This window comes from Nelumbo nucifera, chromosome 5 (genome assembly GCF_055504915.1).
Source record: "Nelumbo nucifera cultivar China Antique chromosome 5, China Antique-T2T, whole genome shotgun sequence".
Taxonomy (NCBI): domain Eukaryota; kingdom Viridiplantae; phylum Streptophyta; class Magnoliopsida; order Proteales; family Nelumbonaceae; genus Nelumbo; species Nelumbo nucifera.
The window spans coordinates 681,806-704,477 of record NC_142653.1 but is presented as its reverse complement, the minus strand read 5'-3'; the positions used below and the strand labels follow the sequence as shown (position 1 = coordinate 704,477).

Sequence of the window (22,672 nt, the reverse complement as noted above, 5' to 3'; positions counted from 1 at the left end):
CAAGCAATCCGCGATAGCTTCGGAATAGAAGGAATTCGAACGTCCAAATGATCTCAATTTACAGTCCCGATGACGACTAATAAGGTTCTCTCCCCCCATTGCTAGCCCTCTTCTACTACTACTACTACTACTGATACCTTTCTTCAGTGATTCTAGAGCTTGCCCATATGAAGACTTCCACCTACTTAACACCCCAAACAAATACCAGAGCCTTGTGCGCAGTCGGCATACAGAAAACCGTCGAGCGTTTAATCGGAAACCTTTCATCCGGTGATGCCATCTCCTGCCAACCCTGTTGTAGCTCATGAGGTGCCCCATATATTATTATTGTTCCTTTCGATCAATCAACGAGCTAGCAAGAGAGCGATAGACAGACAATGCCAAACGCCAAGCCGCAAGCGAGCGAGCTCTGTAATGGTAATGGATTATTGGATTGGGGCCTTGGAGGTGTATATAAATAAGGGTGAGTGAAGAAGGACTTTTTAGGGAAAGGTCAGATTATTTATTTATTTTTATTTTTTACTAAGGGGTGGAACCGTGGAAGGAACATGGAAAGATGGGGAGGACTGAGGAGGGGCCTTGGCCTGCATTAAAAATTATTAATTATTATGCCGCAGAAAGATTAAAGGAATTTTACAACGTGGATATGACCGGATTATTATTAAAGAAATGGATTGAGCCTAATTTGTCTTGAAGTTAAAAGGAAATAATTACTCGAGAAAACAAATAAAATAGACGACAAAAGGAAAGGAGTAAAGCAAAAAAGAGTTTTGTAGCACAGAAAAACATAAAATAGGTATTTCTCTTTTTGGCAGTTCCATTCCAATTCCATGTGAAGTGTGAAGACTAAAGTACCCCTTAGGCCCAGGCGATTCTAAATATTGTACTAGTGTAGTGGGTGGTCAAATCAGACGGGTTCGATATGGCACTTCCTGTTTCAGTATTTATTGATAATAATATAATATATATATATATATATGTATATAGAGGGCGAGAGAGAGATAGAGAGAGAGACAATCATATAAAGCGTTGGGGCCTGGACCCAAAAGGCTTTTTATTTTGTAGGCAATAGATAGTGATATTTTCAGGAATACAAACAAAAACAGATTAATTGGTTAGTTCCTTCCGAGTTCCGAGTTCCGAGTTCCGAGTTCCGAGTTCCGAGTTCTATCCGAAAGGTGGGGGAACACGTTAACAAGAGTTGTTCATGAAACAGGATAGGGACATTACGGACCTAATACCATTTAGTTAAACAAAGCTGACTAGTATCTTGGCATTATATTAAGTTTTCCTATTAGTTAGATTGAAAATAGTGTCCCCAACCCCCACACACCCTATTTTATGAGTTACGACTAATGTACTAATGTAGGTGTAGGTGACCCAATCGATCGAGTGGTTTGAATGTTGTCCACAGTCCACAGATACAAAGGATCATAGTCGGGCCCACAAATAACGAAAAATAAACCCAAAATAAATGCTCTAAAGTCAGCTAGGTTGTCCATCATCTAAGCCCCCTTGTCCCTGTGTTGTCTTGTTTGCCATTTTTATTATTAATTAGATTAGATTAGATAAATCATAAATAAAAGGTGACAGTTCCTACTGGGAAAGTAGGTAGCGTTTAGTGGACCGCTCGTGGGGTGGAACTCGTATGTTTCATTTGTTCATGGTGTACTGTTGAGTGTTGCCACGCCCACGCATATGAATTATGATATGGCCTAATAGGCCTATGCCTTATCACCTGCGTTTCTGGTTTATTATGGTTTGTCATTTGGCAATTGGATTGGAACCCATGATGATACAAGTGACTCGTACGCTTTCACCATCCCACACCTACAGAATTAAAACATAAATTGTAGAGACATGGTCCGTTGATTATGGGTCCGATTCAACACTCTAACCACGTTTTCAAAGCACTGCACTCTTTATGTCTGAATTAGTTTTTTTTTTTTTTTGAATAAAGATAACGATGGTCGTAATGTTGTATTGGTATTAAGGTCAAAATGGTGGTGGTAGGACTTACTGACTTAGGACTTTGGAGCACGACTTAGAGGTAGATAGGCTCCAAAAGTCCAAAGTGACAACATGACAGATGAGAGGAGAGGCACAAGAATAGCCACATAGATACCATAACCATTCGATACGTGAAGTCAAGAAGAGATTGATTATTGAAAATTGATGGCCTACTTTCCACTTCCACCTCCATCGCCCCAACCTTGAAGCCTAGATTGGCCTCTCAATTCGGTTATTCAGTTTCAGGCACCATAAATCATTACTGCCTTTTTTTTAGCTTAGAAATTCATTTACAGTTACGATTTACCAATAAAAGAGATCCATTTACATCCTTTTGCTTGCTCAGAAAGGTGAAGTTAAAAGTAAAATTCTGAGTTTGGATTAAAATGTCGGTTAAAAACTTCGAAAGTTTGGTTTTGCTTAGGTTTGTCACAATATTGGCCCAGATCAAAGGTTAGGTATCATATAAAAGATACTATTTTACTTCCGCCCTAGAAAAACTCGACTTTCAAGTCCTACAAGATTAATAAATTCTCAAAGTTACCCCATCAGCCACCCAAATCATTTTCATTGCTCTCTGCCTCTCGAGCAAAAGCTATTTCTTTGTAAATATATGATACATCAGTTGCTTTTTTTTTTTTTTTGGGGGGGGGGGGGTGTTTGGGGTGGGGATGGTAAGAAGATGTGCAGTTCAAAATAAAAATACAGTTGAAACTTGAAACCACTACAAGCAAATAGATTATAGACGGAATAAAATTTTAAGCACGCAAACACTCAATCCTGGGTTGCACATCTACAAAGATACAATTTGTTACGATAGCTAATCTAAAAACCAATCCCTTAAAAGAAGCTGATTAAACAAGATGTCTCCCATCCATGGCTTTTATATACAAAGTTACAAACTTCTAATGGAAGTTGTCATTGTTTCTGAGAACAAGCCAACCTACTACAGGTCAGACTTGTTAGATAGGGACCCAATAAGTCATCCTAGGGCTAGCAGTCCACTAAGTCCTGAAAAAATTAAAAAAAAAAAAATACAAACACACAACAGCCAGTAGGCTACCAACCAGAAAGCATGTACATTTTCACATGATCAAAGAACAAAACAAGAAAGCTTCATCACTGTCTAGCCATACTAATCACCCGGAGTTGGAACTTAAACGTAGATATGGTCATACCACTTGGGCACGTGTAGTTTGGCACTTATAAGCCTCTGGACCAATTAACAAGAAAACTTGTATGCACAGTTGATCTTCTTTCTGGAATTCTTCCGTAATTTCATGTTTCCTTTCTCCTAAATTAATCACAAAACGCTAATCTATGGTCATGCGGAAATGGACAAACATCTCCACAGCAGCTTATGAATCCAACTGCTCATAAGGCACACGTACAAACAGCTGGCCATGCAGAGTAACTACAGAAGATGTTTGATGCGGATCAATTCTTGATGGTAGGGTTATAACCTGAAAACAAGATCCCATTTCTAGTATGATGCATCACCGATGAAAACTAAACAGCCCACAATGTTCACCAATTTTACGATATGGATGGATAGGTAAATAGCAAACAAGTTCATAAATCACAACATTATACATTTCAAAGAGAACTTTGTGGCAGTGATAATCAGCCTACTCAGACCAAGGTACACAAGAATGGAATACCACTCCAATGTAGATGAACCACCTATGACTTGGCTGTTTCGGTTTATAGTTATAAAAATTGGCTGTGGTTCAGAAAATGACAATGCGTTTTTTTAAACCAATGCAATAGAGGCTGCTGTCTCTATGGTTCTTTTTTGGACTATCAAGTGAGTATTGATTGTGTGACTTGCATGTGCATTTACTCTAACCACTTTTGATTGTATGGTCACTATTGATCAAAAGAAACATGATTAGAGCTTTATAGGAGTGCAGGATACACCACTAAACTGCCATGTCATGCTTTCTGTTGTGGATGCATTCGTGGGAAAGACTTACCGCCGCCGCCGGCAGCAGCAATGAGGAGGGGCCCACATGACAGCTCATCAGGGGGCCCACACTTATCTTGCCACGACAGATTTTCTTGCCAACTCGCCACCAGCTTACCTTATCCCTTATCCCATCTATCCTTATCTTATCTTATGTTCTTAGTAAGAGTTTTGTTTACCATTAGAAGTAGGAGTTTGAGTTGGATTTAGAGAGGGATTATCCTAGCCTAGCCGAATACAATAAGGAACCCCCTCTTGTAATCTCCTATTTAAGGAGCTGTGATTTGGAATAAAGCATTCAGTTTCCAGTTAAGAGAAGAGTGAGGAGAGTTCGGGTGGTCTCTTGGACAAATCACCCATTCGGTTTTCCACAATAGGGTCTGCACGCAAGGGAAGGCGCAAGGGGAAGCAAGAGGTTCTCCCCGTGGTCAGACCCGTGACGAGATCCTATGCGCGGGCCCATAACATTCTGGTATCAGAGCCTACCGTCATGGGGGAACAGGAGCCGCTGTCTTCCAAGGTCCACGAACTGGAGCATAGGCTTGCAGAAACCAGCATGGAGGTTCGTGAAGTCAAGGATGATGTCCGAGAACTGCGATGCCTGCTGGAAGAATTCCTCTCCAACAAAGAAAGAAGTTCTAAGGGAACCGCCACCACCAACAGTCGTCGTCCGGACTGGGCAGAGACGTCCAGCGAACAGCAGATCGCTGCCCCGACAGCCGCAGTTATTCCCAAGTATAGCCGGCTGGAATTCCCGTCTTACAACGGCACCGGAGACCCGTTAGGATGGTTGTATCGCTGCGAACAGTTCTTCCGTAATCAGCGCACTGATGACAAAGATAAGGTCAGTCTAGCCGCCTTCCACCTATCAGAAGAGGCACAGCTCTGGTTCTACCGACTGGAGCAAGAACCCGGGCTCAGTTGGGGGTAGTTTAAATCATATTGTCTCCTCAGGTTTGGACCCCCGTTGACAAGCAACCCGCTGGGCGAGTTAATCAACCTCAAGCAAACTGGAACCGTGGCAGAATACCAACGCCAGTTCCAAACCCTTCTCGCCAGAGCAACCTCGGTTCGCGCAGATCAGCAAGTAGATATGTTTACAGCAGGGTTAGTAGAACCCCTAAGAGTGGACGTAGAGATGCAACATCCTCCTAACCTGGTCACAGCAATGAACCTCGCGCGCACCTTCAAACGGAAAATGCAGCTCTCCCACGGAAACCTCAGTATGGGGCGGCCGGCAACTACCTGGGCACCTTCGAAGACAGCAGGAGTGTCTCCTTCTTCGACCGCCAGCAGGGAACAAAGGCCTCCTGCCGGTAACCCCTCCAGATCGGCAGCAAGTGTAGGAAGTAGCAGGATAGCACCCCCCATTAGACGGCTGTCCCGAGCCGAGATGGTAGAGCGGCGCGCAAGAGGGCAATGCTTCAACTGCGATTATCTGTACTCCTCTGGGCACAGGTGCAAGTTGTTCTGTCTTCTGGTAGATGAACCCGAAGAGGACGAGGATGAACCTGCAGCATCAGAACCAGAGATCTCCCTCCACGCCATCACAGGGATCAAAACTTACCAAACCATGCAACTAAGGGCGCTGGTAGCAGGGCAACCAGTTCGTATTCTCGTAGACTCCGGAAGCACCCACAACTTCGTCAGTGAACAGGCTGCCCGTCAGTTAGAGTTACCAATGGAAATCAGGCCGCAGTTACAAGTAGCCGTGGCCAACAGGGAAAGAGTTCACAGCCCCGGTATCTGCAAAGACACCGAAATTCAGGTCGGATCAGAATCCTTCCGTGTTGATTTGTTCGTACTCTCCTTGGATGAATTTGACATCGACCTGGGAGTCAAATGGCTGATCACTCTAGGGCCCATCCTATGGGATTTCAATGCCCTGACAATGACTTTCCACCTGGATGGAAAACCGGTTACATGGCAGGGAACCAGAATAAGAACAAAAACGCAGCTGCATACACTTCAAGGTGAGAACTCACGTGCAACAGATATGGAGAGGCTCCTCATTGATTTCGCTGCAGTATTCAAAGAACCCAAGGGGCTTCCACCTTCCAGAGCCTGCGATCATCGGATCCCTCTGATAGCCGGATCGGATCCCATCGTCACCCGACCCTACCGTTACCCACATCGACAGAAGGATGAAATAGAAAGGCAGTGCGCGGACATGTTACAGCAAGGGATCATCCGTTCCAGCCGCTCTCCCTTCTCCTCTCCGGTTCTGTTGGTACCAAAGCAAGATGGGACTTGGAGATTTTGTGTAGACTACAGAGAACTTAACAGTCGGACGGTCAAGGATAAATTTCCTATTCCCATCGTAGACGAGCTATTGGACGAGCTCCATGGCGCACAATACTTCTCAAAATTAGACCTCCGGTCGGATTACTTCCAAGTCCGAATGACTCCCGAAGATGTAGAGAAAACGACCTTCAGAACACATCATGGCCATTTCGAATTCCTGGTTATGCCATTCGGTCTCAGCAGCGCTCCTTCCACGTTCCAGGCCCTGATGAACGAGGTATTCCACTCCCACCTCCGCAGATTCGTCTTGGTGTTCTTTGACGACATCCTAGTCTATAGCAAATCGTGGGTAGAACACGTGCAGCATCTACGGATCGTTCTTCAACTCCTGCAACAACACCAACTCTTCCTTAAGCGATCCAAATGCTCCTTTGGGGAACGCCGGGTCCTTTACTTAGGACATGTGATCAGCGGGCAAGGGGTCATTGTGGATGACTCCAAGATTCAGGCGATCAAGGAATGGCCCAGACCGCAAACCCCAAGGCTCTCCGTGGGTTCCTAGGTCTGATGAGCTACTACCGCAAGTTCGTACAAAATTATGGACTTTTGGCGGCTCCACTAACCAATTTGCTCAAGAAAAAGGCCTTCCTCTGGGATAGTACAGCCGATGCAGCCTTTGTAAGTTTAAGAGAAGCCCTCTCCTCCACGTCGGTTCTACAGTTGCCAAACTTTGATCTCGAGTTCACTGTGGAATGTGATGCATCCGGCACCGGCATCGGCGCCATACTACAGCAGCAAGGGCATCCGATCGCATTCTTCAGCCGCAAACTGGCCGACCGCCACCTTAAGTTGCCCGCCTACGAACGTGAACTGATTGGACTGGCAAAAGCAGTGCAGCACTGGAGGCCGTACTTGTGGGGAAGATCCTTCGTCGTCAAGACGGACCACTACAGCCTCAAATATTTGTTGGAACAACGGCTTACCACCTCGCCGCAACAACATTGGGTCAGCAAACTTCTTGGGTTCGATTTCCGGGTGGACTACAAGGCGGGAACCTTGAACTGTGCCGCAGATGCCTTGTCTCGCCGAGAAGAAGACAATATGCTGCTCCATGCGATCTCACAGCCCCGAACCACCCTGCTGGAAGACATTCGGAACATACTGCCACAATCACCGGAGTGGAACGATCTGGTCAAGAGAATACAAGCCGGAACGACCAACCCAAACTGGTCCGTGCAAGATGGATTGGCACTATACAAAGGACGAATTTATCTCCCAACCGACTGTCCCTTAATTCCCTCCGTCATTTCCAGCATACACAACTCCACGCATGAAGGTGTCTAGAAAACATTGCACCGCATCCACGCTGACTTCCACTGGCAGGGTATGAAGGCTTCGGTGCGGGACTTCATTCAAAACTGCTCTATGTGCCAACAACAAAAGTCGGAAAACTTGCACCCAGCAGGCCTTCTCCAACCACTTGCACTCCCAACTCAGATCTGGGCAGATATTTCCATGGACATCATTGAGGGCCTACCCAAAGTTGGAGGGAAGTCGGTCTTATTTGTGGTGGTGGACCGTTTTTCCAAATATGCGCATTTCCTCCCCTTATCCCACCCTTACAGCGCGGTTTCAGTCGCCCACGCCTTCTTCACCCACATCTTCCGATTGCATGGGCTACCCGAATCCATCATAAGTGACAAAGACCCGATCTTTACTAGCACCTTCTGGAAGGAGCTATTTCGTCTGCAGGGAACAGCCCTGGCCTTCTCCTCCGCCTACCATCCGCAGACTGACGGCCAAACGGAGGTGGTAAACCGAACAATAGAGATGTACCTCCGCTGTTTTGTGGGAGACCAGCCCCGGCGTTGGGTGGAGTACCTTTCGTGGGCCGAATACTGTTACAACACGTCCTACCACTCCTCTCTTGGCATGACTCCCTTCCGGGTTGTTTATGGTCGGAACCCTCCACGTCTACTATCTTACGAACGCAGTTCAACACGGTTGGAAGAAGTGGATCGCAACCTACAAAATCGCGATGCCCTCTTGGCCGAAGTCTCCTTGCGCTTACAGCAGGCTCAGGCACGCATGAAGAATGCCTACGATCAACGCCACCAAGAAGTCACCTTCGAGCCGGGACAGTTCGTTTGGCTGAAGCTCCAACCTTATCGGCAGCTCTCCCTCATACGCAAAGCCTCCCCTAAGCTGGCTCCCAAATTCTACGGGCCCTTCAGGGTTTTGCGACAAATCGGGAAGGTTGCATATCAGCTCGAGCTACCAGAACATAGCAGACTCCATGATACCTTCCACGTGTCCCTACTCAAGCCTTTTACAAGGACTCCTCCTGATCAAGTACCTTCCCTACCCCCCTTGAAGGACGGCAGACCCATTCTCCAGCCTCGGGCTCTTGTCCGGTCCCGCATCAATCGGGGTACCTTAGAGGTCCTTGTGGAGTGGGATGGACTACCATCAACGGAGGCCACCTGAATCCCCTGGTTTGATCTTCACAACGCCTATCCGAATCTCGAGCTTGAGGACAAGCTCGTTGCCCAGGAGGGGTGTGATGTTATGGATGCATTCGTGGGAAAGACTTACCGCCGCCGCCGGCAGCAGCAATGAGGAGGGGCCCACACGACAGCTCATCAGGGGGCCCACACTTATCTTGCCACGACAGCTTTTCTTGCCAACTCGCCACCAGCTTACCTTATCACTTATCCCATCTATCCTTATCTTATGTTCTTAGTAAGAGTTTTGTTTACCATTAGAAGTAGGAGTTTGAGTTGGATTTAGAGAGGGATTATCCAAGCCTAGCCGAATACAATAAGGAACCCCCTCTTGTAATCTCCTATTTAAGGAATTGTGATTTAGAATAAAGCATTCAGTTTCCAGTTAAGAGAAGAGTGAGGAGAGTCCGGGTGGTCTCTTGGACAAATCACCCATTCGGTTTTCCACAATAGGGTTTGCACACAAGGGAAGGCGCAAGGGGAAGCAAGAGGTTCTCCCCGTGGTCCGACCCGTGACGAGATCCTACGCACGGGCCCATAATACTTTCAACAGTAAACCATTTTGTCTGTGTTTGAACATGATAAATTAGCATGTTCAAAAATTAAGGGGACTTTGCTGGTCCTGGAACCATGATTGGTGGTCCCAAAACCACCACCAACATAGCCAAACATACAAAATAGGATTTCTCATCCTAGAACCAGATGGTTAACAAAGAAAACCATAAAACACACCTTTGACTTGATGTTTACCATCTACATTAATCATTTGGCATATCCTGTTGACACTTAATTTCCTCAATACCCTTAAAAAAGATAAAAACAAACCTTTTTGAATGGTGTGACACCCCATGGGTTATCAAGCTGCTCTGACTCACCAGATATAACCAAACGTCCAGCTAGATCTGACTGAACATGTACCTAAAGATGCCGAAGGACAAACTCATAAATTTTATCTTCACCAAACTATTAATGAAGTAGCACAAAGTTATCAAATATTTTCAATCCACTTTTTTGACTGGTAATATTTTGAATCAACTTAATGCTCTTTTTACAGATAAGTATTTGACTTAAAACATTGTTTTAAACACAATCCACTTAACTGCCATAAAATATCTAAAATGTAAGTATGTAACTAAAAGCGAAGTTGAAATAGAAAAAGAAAAAAAAAATGATAATTTCCATCAGACATAGTCATACTATTCACTCAAACCTGAAAAAGTATGGTTTCAATGATTCCTTTTATATCAATAATGGTTTCAATGATTCTGTGGGTTGGAGAATGATAGAAGGGATCAAAACATGTTTACTAAAAACTATACAGTGACAAAAACAACCATTCTAACTTCACTCATCTCAGTAGCATGTCACAATTTCTCTACAATTCTACAAAATTTTACTGTTGTACAATTGAAATAGAATTTGATTGCATGGACTGCAGCAAGAGACTATATGTTCTTTTATTTTTCAGAATTAAAAATACAGTATAAATTTCAACAACTTTAACCACCATGATTGTGTTGCACATGCACAGCCAGAAAACCACAGGATGCCATCTGAGGTCTCATATGAACATCAGAGGCATAAAAAAAAGTAGTTTCTTTTTGTTATACAGTAACTCCCCACGCATTCATCAAAACAAAATGAAAAAAAAAAAAAACAAAAATCAGTAACTGCCCATGGAATCTGATACCATGTTCCTCGATATTCCATCACAATGCCACTAATTATCAGCTATAGTCTATAATACTCATAGTACAGATTGAAGCCAATCACAGCAGCAAACAAGGCAGCATGTACTGGTAAAAATAAGATCTGGATGAAGAGGAGAGGACTGCACTTACCTCCTCACGCAAGAGCCAAGGAACTAAAGCATAGACCTCAAAACAATCTTTCTGCAAAAACACATAGTTAGCCATCAATCAATAAAATTACAGTTGGCAGATGCTATAATCCATGGAGTAAAGGGAGCCAGATTAGCTTACAGTTTTCCGCACATTGATCTTCACCCAATCAGCTGAGGGTCCAACATCGACAACCATTGTGTCCATACTGGTAGGAAAACCCCAAATTAGCCCCAGCTTCAAGAACAGTGAAACCATTTACTGGGAACTCAAGCATCAAAGGCTTTTTTTTTCTTTCAGCAGTTTATCAAGGTAACACCTAAACAACAAAGATGCACTTTAAACATCTTGTTGCACCATGTCTAGGCACCACACCAGAGGTACAAAAACATACACCAACATCAGCACAAAAACTGAAAACAGAAACAAATGGTTGAAGATTTCTGTTCTAATTTCATTGAGAAGATCTGTACAAATATATACAACTTCTAAGTCTACGAGTTATTCTAGGAAACTAACCCACTAATTTAGCCTAAAGAAAAAAATGAAACTAAATCACAGCCTAAATAAGAAAATAAATAACTAAAAAAAAAAGGAAAGATTCTGACTCGGATTCCACAAGGAATAATCCTCGTCATCCCTTTCCAACACTCCCCCTCAAGCTGGTGAGTGTATATCAATCATTCCCAATTTGGATACATTTGTCTCAAACCCGACCCTAAGTAATGGTTTAGTGAGGATGTCTGCTTCCTGTGATCCAGATGGCACATAGGATAGACAAATTTTTCCACTTTCAATCTCTGATTTGATGAAATTTCTGTCAATGCGAACATGCTTTATTCGATCATCTTGAATAGGGTTGTGTACAATTGTTGGAAAAGGATGACGAGGATTATTCCTTGTGGAATCCGAGTCAGAATCTTTCCTATTTTTTTAGTTATTTATTCTCTTATTTAGGTTGTGATTATTTTCCTTTTTTAGGCTGTGATTTAGTTTCCTTTTTTTTTTCTTTAGGCTAAATTAGTGGATTAGTTTCCTAGAATAGCTCCTAGATTGATTCTTAGAAGTTGTATATATTTGTACAGATCTTCTCAATGAAATTAGAACAGAAATCTTCAACCATTTGTTTCTGTTTTCAGCTATTGCTGACTTACTGTCACTATACAGTTTCATTGGACTATCAAGTGGAACATTTAAGTCTGACAGTAGTCGTTCAATCCATACTAACTCACAAATCCCTTGTGCAATTGCCCTGTATTCTGCTTCTGCACTACTTCTGGACACAACAGTTTGCTTCTTACTTTGCCATGTAACAACATTCCCCCAAACCTTTGTACAATATCCTGTAGTAGACTTATTGTCCTCAACCGAACCAGCCCAATCAGCATCTGCAAATCCCTCAACTAACCGGTTATCACTTTTCTTGAACAATATACCCTTGCCAGGAGTTCCTTTCAAATATCTAAGGATCTGATCAATAGCACACTGATGTCTCTCGGTTGGAGCATGCATAAACTGACTAACTATGCTAACACTATAGGCAATATCGGGCCTAGTAAGTGATAGATAGATTAGTTTTCCCACAAGACGTTGATATCTCTCTTTGTTAGCCGGAGGATCATTCTCAGAGATCTTATGCTTCCAATTCTTCTCTAGTGGAGTGCTAGCTGGACGACAACCAAGCTTCCCGGTTTCCTTCAACAGATCTAGGATGTATTTTCTTTGAAAAAAGAAAATACCAGTTTTGCTTCTAGCAATTTCCATCCCAAGGAAATACTGAAGTTTTCCAACCTTAACTTTGAACTCAGATTGTAGTAGGCCCTTGAGATTCGTAATCTCATCATTGTCATCACCCGCGATTACCATATCATCAACATACACAATCAAGATTGATTTTTTTCCATCCCTTGACTGTTTTATGAATAGGGTGTGATATGTTTTGTCCTTGTGTGTATCCAAAGCTTTTCATAACTACGCTGAATCAAGTGAACCATGCCCTAGGAGATTGTTTTAACCCATATAGAGACTTCTTCAATTTACACACTGATCCTGGTTTTTCTTTGTCTTTGAAGCCAGGAGTCAGCTTCATGTAGACTTCTTCATCAAGAGTTCCATTCAGGAAAGCATTTGAAACATCCATTTGGTGCAATTCCCAATCCAAGTTGGTTGCCATAGACAAGAGAACCCGTATAGAGTTCAATTTTGCAACTGGTGCAAAAGTTTCTTCGTAGTCAAGCCTGTATGTTTGCGTATACCCTTGAGCAACCAAGCGCGCCTTGTATCTCTCTATTTTCCCTTCCAAGCCTACTTTCACAGTAAAAATCCACTTACAGCCAACAAACTTCTTCCCTTCAGGCATGTTTATAACTTCCCATGTATTATTGTCATTTAGTGCCTTCATCTCTTCCAAAACAGCAGCCTTCCATTTTGAATCTCTCAAGGCATCATATATATTTTCAGGAATTGTTACATTATCAAGTTGAGATACAAATGCCCTGTGAGTGTTAGATAAACGGCAATATGACAAATGATTTGAAATCGGATGTTGAGTACAAGATCTTACCCCCTTTCTTATAGCAATGGGAACATCCAGATCATCAATTGTAACAGCACCTCTTTGTGAATCTTGTGGTGAATCCACCATAGGTTCCGATGATTGGTTTTGCTGAGTAACACGGGGCCTCCTTGAATAAACAATTAGTTCACTTTGTTGTTGGACTGATTCTCTCCCTTGACCGAGACCTGTGGTTGTATCTGGTAGGGGTAATGGTGGAGACTCAGAGGATGGTAAAGTGGACACTGATGGAGACTGGGGCAAAGACACAGGAAGAGATATCGAAGGATCCCAATGATTATCTTCAATTAAGTTCTCCCCCTGAAGAGAATCATGGGAATAGAAAGATTGATCTTCCAGGAATGTAACATCGTAGGATACATAGAATTTTTTTGTGACAGTATTGTAACATTTATATCCTTTTTTAGTGGGAGAGTATCCTATAAAGATACATTTGATGGCCTTTGGATCAAGTTTTCCCCGAGTAGGACTGGTATTATGAACAAACACAGAACACCCGAATATTTTGTGGGAGAGAGTTGAGTAAACGAATATGAGGGAATTCTTTTTGGAGACAACTGACTGGTGTACGGAATTTGAAGGGTTTTGATGGAAGTCTATTGATTAAATAGGCAACAGTTAATACAGATTCTCCCCAAAAATGATGTGGAACAGCACTAGCAAACATGAGTGATCGAGCTACCTCCAACAAATGACGATTTTTTCGTTCTGCAACCCCATTTTGTTGTGGGGTAGATGTACATGAAATTTGATGAAATATGCCATTCTAAATGAAGTAATCTCCAAGAATCTGTGCAAAGTACTCTCCTCCATTATCTGTGCGGAGTATGTGAATGTTGCATTGGAACACATTCTTTATCATTTTATGGAACTGTTGAAACACATACCCGGCATCAGATTTGTTCTTCAAGAGATAGACCCAACAAGCACGAGTATGGTCATCTATGAAGGTGATGAACCATCTCTTGCCTGTTAAATCCACAACCCGTGATGCTCCCCAAATATCACTGTGAACAAGATGGAACGGTTTGGAAGGTTTGTAATTGTGAATAGGATAATTTTTTCTGGACTGTTTCGCAAGAATACATGACTCACAATGGAAAGAATGATCTTTATTGAGAAATAAATTTAGATAAAAATGTTTCAAATATTGAAAACTATGATGTCCTAAGCATTTGTGCCATAGAATTACATCTGAATTCAACGAACTAGACGCAGAAAGAGATAGATGTGGTTTTGGCCTTGGAGAAGAATCAATGAGATAGTAGAGACCATGTTGTTCTTCAGCATTGCCAATCATCTTCCCCGAAGACGGATCCTGAAAAATACAACGATCACAAAGAAATGTTACTTTACAATTTTGATCCTTTTAACTTACTAACAGAAAGGAGATTATATCTTAAACTCGGAACATGAAAAACAGATTTCAAATAAAGTCCTTGGTAAAAAACATCTCCAACTCCAGCCACAATTATTGTATTCCCATTTGCCACTGAGACTTTTATCTCACCATCACATTTTTTATAATTCAAAAAAGTTGTATGATGTCCTGTCATATGATCTGATGCACCGGTGTCAACAATCCAGTCATTGAGATCATCTTTTCGTGATAATAGATATGATGAGATATTACCTCGTTGTGCAATTGCTGCTATAGGTGTAGAACCTGATGCCTCAGAAATCTATTGCTGGTGAAGAAGAGACCTTAAAATCTCCATTTGTTCCGGTGTGAAAGTTGTTGTGTTAGGCTTCTTTGTCTCAGCAGATTCGGCTACATGAGCTGAAGGGGTTGCCTTCCCTCTGATTCCGTGGTTTCCAATCTGAAGGTTTTCCATGAATGTCCCAGCAAGTCTTCTTTGTGTGATACGGCTTTTTGCAGTGTTCACACCACTAGTGGTTTTCTTTTTTCTTCTGAGGTTGAGACCGAGTAGATGCAAGTGCAGATCCTTGAGATTGTTCCTCTAGGATTCTGTGTGAGGATGGGTTCAGCATGACTTTCCTCCTGCTTTCTTCTCGTTGAACCTCAAAAACCACCTCACAAAGTGAAGGAAAGGGTTTGATTCCAAGAATACGACCTCGTACTTCATCCAGGTCTTTATTGAGTCCTTGAAGAAAATCAAATACTCGATTTTTCTCAAGGACTTGATTGTACAGTACTCCATCATCAGTACACTTCCATGGAATTGTATAAAATAAATCCATTTCTTGTCATAGATCAATCAGCCTGTTGTAGTACTCTGTTACTGACATTGATCCTTGCCTTATGTTCCGCAGGAGAGAACGAATTTCAAAACACTGAGACGTCTTTCCAAGATCTGAGTACATCTCCTGAACAGCCTTCCATATTTCGTGAGCATTCTTGTAAAACAGATACGTGCGTCCTATCTGCGGCTCCATGGAATAGATTAACCACGCCATGATAATGGAATTTTCAGCTTCCCATGTCTTGTAACTCGCATCACTGCTCGCTGGAGGAGGGATTTCACCAGTAAGGTAACCCACTTTTCCTTTTCCTAGAATCACTAACAAAACGGATTGAAACCATTCACGAAAATTGGACCCATTCAATTTGTGTTGGGTAATCTGCAGAGAATGGCTTATGTCAGAGGTGGTGAAGGAGGTTCCAAGGGATCTCGATGCATTCATGGTTGAATCTACTGCTGTCGAGTCCACTGTTGATGAAGAATGGCTCGTTCCAGACATCGTCGCAGGCTCTGATACCATGAAAACATAAACAAATGGTTGAAGATTTCTGTTCTAATTTCATTGAGAAGATCTGTACAAATATATACAACTTCTAAGAATCAATCTAGGAGCTATTCTAGGAAACTAACCCACTAATTTAGCCTAAAGAAAAAAAGGAAACTAAATCATAGCCTAAAAAAGGAAAATAATCACAGCCTAAATAAGAAAATAAATAACTAAAAAAAATAGGAAAGATTCTGACTCGGATTCCACAAGGAATAATCCTCGTCATCCCTTTCCAACAAAAACTACCCATTGGGTCTATATTATGTGACTAAAGAATTGTGAATTTGCAACAACTGGTGAATTTTTACATTTTTTTTTAACTTTATACCTTGCTTCAAAAAGGTGCACACCTTGCCTTGCGCTTTGGGCACAAAACAACCCTTGCGCTTTTAAAATATTCGTCAAATACATATTCATGTCAAGGTACCACCAATTATCTCAGAATGAAAAAGGCAAACAATTTTTTTTAAAAAAAGGTAGTTTAAAATCATAACTGTGGCTTTGTAGTTTTAGTTCGAACGGCCTTGACCACACGCTCCAAGCTAGATGTTTTTTTACGTTTGAGTAGACCTGAGTCAATTAAAAATAAGTAAATAATTACAGTAAAAAGGCTGAGATGTTATGACATAGGTCACTACTGTTAAGAAGGCAAATCCTGAGAATCAATCATACCAACACTTCTAAGCTGTTTTTCACGCTTTTGCATAGCAATGGAGCTCTTGTCCTGCCAAAAAATAACGCTATAGAGAATGAATATCACAAAAAAAGAGAATCACACGCAACAAAGAATGGATGCATAAATCAGTTCAATACTTCAAAAACAGCCTTTCAATAAATAATTAGGCTACACACCTTAATAATTGGGTCACCAACTTCCCCATTACCAAGAAGACGCCGGGAATGCCAACCTTGTATGGCACGAGCTGCAGCATCTCTCCGTGCCCTACCTGATCCTGGTGCTTGATTATCACCCCCCTGCAGACAGAAAATTCATAAGAATCAACACATGTAAAAATTCGAACATTTTGACTCTACAACCATATCCACATCTAAGCTCTAAATGAAATAAAATCGTGTTAGCTCAATTGGCTAGAGCATCATTTTATTAACACAAAGACTATAGCCTTGTAGGATGAAGTGCTACATAGACTACAACCTACAAAATACTGAATTACATATTCAAACTTCAAATTCAAGGTTACACATCAAAACAAGCTTTGTAGAGCTTTTTTTTCAAGGGGTAAGTTATGCTCCCCCCCCCCTCCTAGGTGCCTTTTTTTGTTGATCTAAAAAGATTCCATGGTGGCCGCCCCAAATCCGAGATATAGTTTGGGGTTAAAAAAAAACACGGCAACAATCTAGTTGAGGTGCATCTAGGTTCAGGGAAAACACACTCCGCAAAATAAGTCTCGCTTATGTGCCTAAGTGTGTCTAAGGCATGCCTTTAAGAACATCAGAATATCCCATCCAATTCGTTTTAATGCTTTCATTCATCTAGTCCAAACTTGAGTTTTAAAACACTACTTACAGTAACTACCTATTCTCCCACAACAAGTTCTCCTGATATAGTTCTGTCTTAGCAATCAACCCCATGTGCTATTTGTTAGGTTATGAAGAAGGAACATATGCATGTAACTTTCATAGTAGAAATGGCCCTTGGAGGAAGGAAGTCTATAGGGTAAAACCTGATTTGGTTTTCACTGGACATCCTTTCTAGCTGAGCTCAAGAATGTAAATAAAGGCTTATTGGTCTCACCGTCCCAGCTATCCAGGTAATTGGGAGGGGTGGACTGGATTCATACCTAACCTTTGGCATTTTTTCCCAAATGGTCAGCTCTCCAAAAATTCAAGCCATAGCACCCAAGTAACCATAACAGGCATACCATATCATCATCATCATTGTCTAAGCCTTGTTCCAACTAGGTCAACTACATGAATGCTGTTTCACCATTCCATTCTGTTCAGTGCCATATCCATTGTTAAATCATGAGCACTTAAATCATTTCTCACCCATGTCCCTTTTGGTTGGCCCCTAGCCCTTCTAGCCCCTTCAACTTGCAAAAGATCACTTATTCTATGTATACCAGGCATAACTTATAATGTTGAAAAATGAATATATTGCTCAAGCAATTAAAAATTAAAATAGAAAAGATTATGACCTGATTTTCACTAGGCTCAATTGAAACAACAGGAACATGGAGTTCACCACCGTGCATTTTATGCCTTTCATAGTCAAGAAGTGCCTGCAGAAATTGAAAGTCAGGAAACAAAGGCATGGACAAGTCTGGTGCAAATTAATCATGCATTTAGAAATGCACATATATGTGTGTACACACGCATACACAGCTATAGGAAGACAAAGAAAACCTTATTTTGGCAGAAATATGCAAATAGATTCAGAATGGATATGGAGAAGGCCAATGACATTGATGGAAGAATGGATCAATGGACATTGCACCAAACATGGTAGTCAATTATTGCCCAGATACCACTGCCAAAGACATGGTGATGTACATGCATCCCCGCTTGATACTTTACACCAACACCATCTCCTACGCCTAACTTGACCCATTGCCAATGAATTGGGTTTCACAACTTTCATCAAAGAGGCCCCTAATCTTACCCAGATAGGCAATTCATTGTCCAATTACCATTTTTATCAGCCATGGTCAAAGAGATTATGTTCAGATAAGAAAAAAAGTACACCCCTTTTCAACCGGATAAGCAGATAAAGGGAAAAGGGTGCAACGCCACAAGCCCATAAAGTAAGAAAGCATATCACAACAACCAAAAAAGAGGGGGGAAAAAGGAAAATGTGTGTGTTCCCCCAATTACAATTAAGCACTCCCCACACTCTCTCTTGCTCTGCCTTTCAAAGTGCCAACCATGAGATCCATCTAAATTAGCTGTTCGTTAAGACAATAATCTTTCCTCTCTTATATGGTGCAGAATGTTCCAACAGCCATGTGAAACTGAGAGAATCCAACTAATAATCACCTTCCACCAGTCATCATCTAGAATATTTACTTTCTTCAGGTTTAATTAACCCCAGTGGCTCATTAGGACACAAGGCATAAGAAGTCAATCCTAACACAAAAATCCCTACTAGGGTATGCTGAACCACCCATTTCACTGAACAGTCTCCAGATAGTAATAGAAAAATAGGCAAACCCAACTATTAAAATAATGATATTGTCCATGATATAGCATAAAATAAATACCAGCCTGATATCCAGATAGGACCAAGCATCCTCCTAGTGTAACTTGCCCAAACCAAGGTTGTTATCACAAACAGACCAACAAATTGTTTAAAATGATGAATAACGAAGAACCACAAAGACACCCCTACTGACAGAACAGTAAAGCTCTAAAAGAGAGTTCATTAACAATGCTTAAATATCAACTAAACCTTGAGAATTCTGTAATTCGTTTCAACTTTGAGCACCTCAAAAATATCAACATTTCAAACTTGCTAGCTGCTTATTATCAAGTCTCATTCAAAATTTTCAATATCTGGAAAGAAGAAAAATATCTGCAAGGGACATTTGAGATCTAAAGGTTCACTTCAATGCAAACAGAACCTACATTCAGGTCAAAATCAAAATTTCAGCCTTCGTCCCTCCCAACATCACCTTTTCATAAAAGCATCGGAATGACCAAGAGACAGTAGTGCATGTCCTGCAGAGTAATACATTTGAGTAAACAATCTGCAGAGCCAAATGAAATCAACAGAATGTATGAGAGGTTGCTACTTACAAATGAGAAATACAACCAACTATAATAAGCATTTTCCCGAACATATCTGACAAGACTTCATCAGCCTCATGTGGTCCTTATTACCTAGACAGCTAACTAACATGGGTTTCTAAATTCATAGACCTGAGCTTGTCACTCTGTACAACTTGGAAGGTTAATATTACCAATCCTTTGGCAAATACCATAGGTCTGAGGAACTTGGTGCACTACAAGACTCAATCTACATTTCTTTAGGGGCAACTCATCAATCCAAAAGGAGTCACATTTTCCTTACTTAGGGGGGCTTGAAGTACTCTCCCACTTGCCGCCACAATTTGCTTGTAGTAACCTACACAGGCAAAAATGATGCTGGTTATGCCTCCTTATTTTCAGAAGCCCAAGGTATATACATAAATTCCATCCACACATTAAAGAACTTAATTAAGTGGTAAGAACCCGATAGGGTACATAAGAAAATAATGCTGGTTATGCATCCTTATTTGCAGCAGCCCAAAATGTAATGCAGAGAACTCATCCACGCATTATCAAACTTGGTTAAGTGGTGAGAACCGGGTAGAGTACATTAGAAAATTTGATCGAGTACCTCAAAAACTTATATTAGTTTATGAGGGGGTTTGCCTACAAAAGCTCAACAACCAAGTCCCAAGGACAGATAGACTTCAGGATCGAGTTTTAGAAACTTGACATGAACCACAAACATATAAAAGCGGTTCTTACAAGACCATGCATACCTGGTCGTAACCACCCAATCTGTTCACAGCTCTCCATAATCTTAATCCAAAACAAGCTGAAGAGAATTAACCCAGACTGAAAAGAGCTCATTGAAAAAGCATTACTTGAAAAAAAAAAAGAAAAATGAGAAGTAACTTGAGGCAGTTCAGTCCTTCCCCATAAAACTTTGGAGGCTTGAACTCCACATTCCTCTCCCTGAAGAAATTCTCAAGTTCCTTCATGAACGCAGCTTGCTCCTCCTCAGTTCCCGATTCATCACCGACAGCCACTTGTCTGTCCACAGGAAATGACCAGTTTGAACCCTCCTTATTAATATGATATTCTTCTGCTGCCACCAATGCCTCTTGTTTTGACACTGCCCCCTTAAAACCATTTTCTTCAGGCGGAAGTCCCTCTTCTCTGTCCACCGTATTCTTATATTCGTCCGCGTTCTCCTCTTCAGTTTTTACGTCCGAGCATCCCTCAGTGGGGGTAGCAGCTTCCATCGGATTGCCGGGGTCTGTGTCCCCCGCGTCGCTTTTATTTTCAGGGAGTCCATTGGCATCAGCATTGGTGATTGCACCAGGGGTGGGTCCAGGAACAGGTTGAATCAAACCTTCATCACCGCTTAAATGGACCTCTGCAGGCAAGTCAAGATTCTTATCGTCAACGGAATGCCCATTTTCAATTTCAACTGGAATTTGGTTTTCCTCCAGGAGAGGTTGTTCTTAATGCTCGACTTCCGCGTGTATGGGCTCGTCGTTGGATACATCCGGCAAATCTTGTCCCATTTTGTGATTGTGTCTCATTATAAACACAAACAAATAGAATATAGCTCTCTATACCTTGTGAAAACCACATGAACTTTTGCGCGTTTCGCATCCTCTCAGCTCAACAAAGCTTTGTCGCAACTATATTGCGGAGAAATAAATACTCGATCACTCATCTGCGATACCCTAATCCTAAATAAGTAAAACATTCCAGTATCCAAGTTCAATTATTAGGGTTCGCGGTGTGCCGGTAAGTATCAATTGTTTTCGACGAAAAAGCTATAAATTTTTATTTCTACTTTTGCAAGTAGGTGAGTAGTGAAATGTAGACGAAGCTTGCCTGTTCCGGAGATTCACGACGAGAGAAACAAAGTCCTTAAGATAGAGCTCGAAGCTTGAAAATAGCTAAAATGGCGCTTCTAGGGTTTGCGTGCGGAGTGTCTTTGAAGCCGCAATCTACTAAAGCCTAGACGGTATATTACAAGTTTGCATTAGGCCCATTGCATAAAGAAAAGCAATGGAAATTAGATAAGACGGAGACACACCAGAAACCGAACCACTCAGAGTCAAAGCGCTACAGGTTCATCCCATTTCTTTTCCGCAATCATAAATTGCAGTCCAAAGCGCTACAGGAACAGTGGCTGGTATTTTCTTAGGGGTGACTGACATGAAATTTTCAGATATTCTGTGGTGGAGATGAGTTGACCTGGTTGATTTCGATGAAAGTATGAAACAAAAGTATTAAATGCAATAGGTTCAAGGTAATTAAGGCTAAATGCGTTTGGTTGAGTGCGATTTTATTTGCAATAATATAAATGTATAGGAGTGCAAATGAAAAAAATGTAAATTTTTGTTTAATTTTATTTTGGGTTTTATTTTATTCTGCTTAATGTCATAATTTACTTGAAATCAAACAAAATTAACTAAAATTTAAAACGAAAATGAGATAAAATTTGCATTCAAATCATTTGCACTGTATAATTTTGTATCAGTAGAATTTATTTACATTGCAACCAAACACAAAACAAAATATATAACTAAATTTTAATAATAAGGAAAATGTAAATCATATATCTTATGCTACCTAATGAAAAGCCGCCTTGATTAGAAGCTAAGAAATTATTCTTTTCTTTTTTATATTTAATTCAACGTATTAATAACTCTCAAAGCTAACTCTCGAAGAAAGGTGGTAATAGCGTGAGTGGGCAACTGGGCACTCAAGTGGTAGTTATAGATGTATGTGTTTTCTAGGAGACTACCTTGCACATTGTTTGAAAACAAGTGTTTTTTTTACTGAATAAAAACAAAGGGGTTTTTACTTTTCTATCCACCTGTCAACTCATAATTGATGTTAATACATGGGCGAGGCCCAAGTGGAAGGATGAAATTATGTACTAAGATTTCCAATAAGGAGAAAGGTCAAGGGCATTAGGAATTATTCCTCGAGTAGATGTTATGACCTTCAAGTCAATTGGGTAGAGAAAGAGGAGGTTGGGCCAAACAGGTTGAAATAATGTTGGTTCTAGATGAAGAGATAGTGTAGA

The 22,672-nt window shown here is 41.4% G+C and overlaps 1 protein-coding gene across 16 annotated transcripts; it reads right to left on the bottom strand.

The window, feature by feature from the left end:
- Positions 1-2,864: 2,864 nt before the first annotated feature.
- On the bottom strand, positions 2,865-21,880 carry LOC104603893 (AT-rich interactive domain-containing protein 3-like). Of its 16 annotated transcripts, none has more exons than XR_016076358.1 (13): positions 21,204-21,878; positions 20,515-20,998; positions 20,365-20,418; positions 19,922-19,975; positions 19,524-19,598; positions 18,051-18,134; positions 16,744-16,866; positions 16,564-16,615; positions 16,386-16,461; positions 10,707-10,773; positions 10,566-10,616; positions 9,550-9,642; positions 2,865-3,473 (listed from the first exon to the last, which is right to left on the bottom strand). XR_016076358.1 is itself a non-coding variant. In XM_088888098.1 (13 exons), the coding sequence occupies exons 1-13, from the start codon at positions 21,238-21,240 to the stop codon at positions 3,335-3,337; spliced, it is 1,311 nt and encodes a 436-aa protein (XP_088744224.1). In that variant the 5' UTR covers positions 21,241-21,878; the 3' UTR covers positions 2,865-3,334. The 16 variants fall into 16 exon arrangements, 10 of the variants coding, with proteins under 10 accessions (XP_088744224.1, XP_088744223.1, XP_088744225.1 ...); XR_016076359.1 differs by having other exon boundaries at positions 2,865-3,424; XM_088888098.1 differs by having other exon boundaries at positions 2,865-3,424; positions 19,524-19,569.
- Positions 21,881-22,672: the final 792 nt, after the last annotated feature.

What these genes read in the sequence shown, in the direction of transcription:
- LOC104603893 (XM_088888091.1), bottom strand. Translation starts at nt 21,240, where the DNA reads ATGCGAAACGCGCAAAAGTTCATGTGGTTTTCACAAG. An exon ending in GACCAGGTATGCATGGTCTT is followed by an intron (nt 19,976 to 20,364) that starts GTAAGAACCGCT and finishes TTGCCTGTGTAG; the next exon opens with GTTACTACAAGCAAATTGTG. An exon ending in TTGAGCCTAGTGAAAATCAG is followed by an intron (nt 16,867 to 18,050) that starts GTCATAATCTTT and finishes TTCTGTCTGCAG; the next exon opens with GGGGGTGATAATCAAGCACC.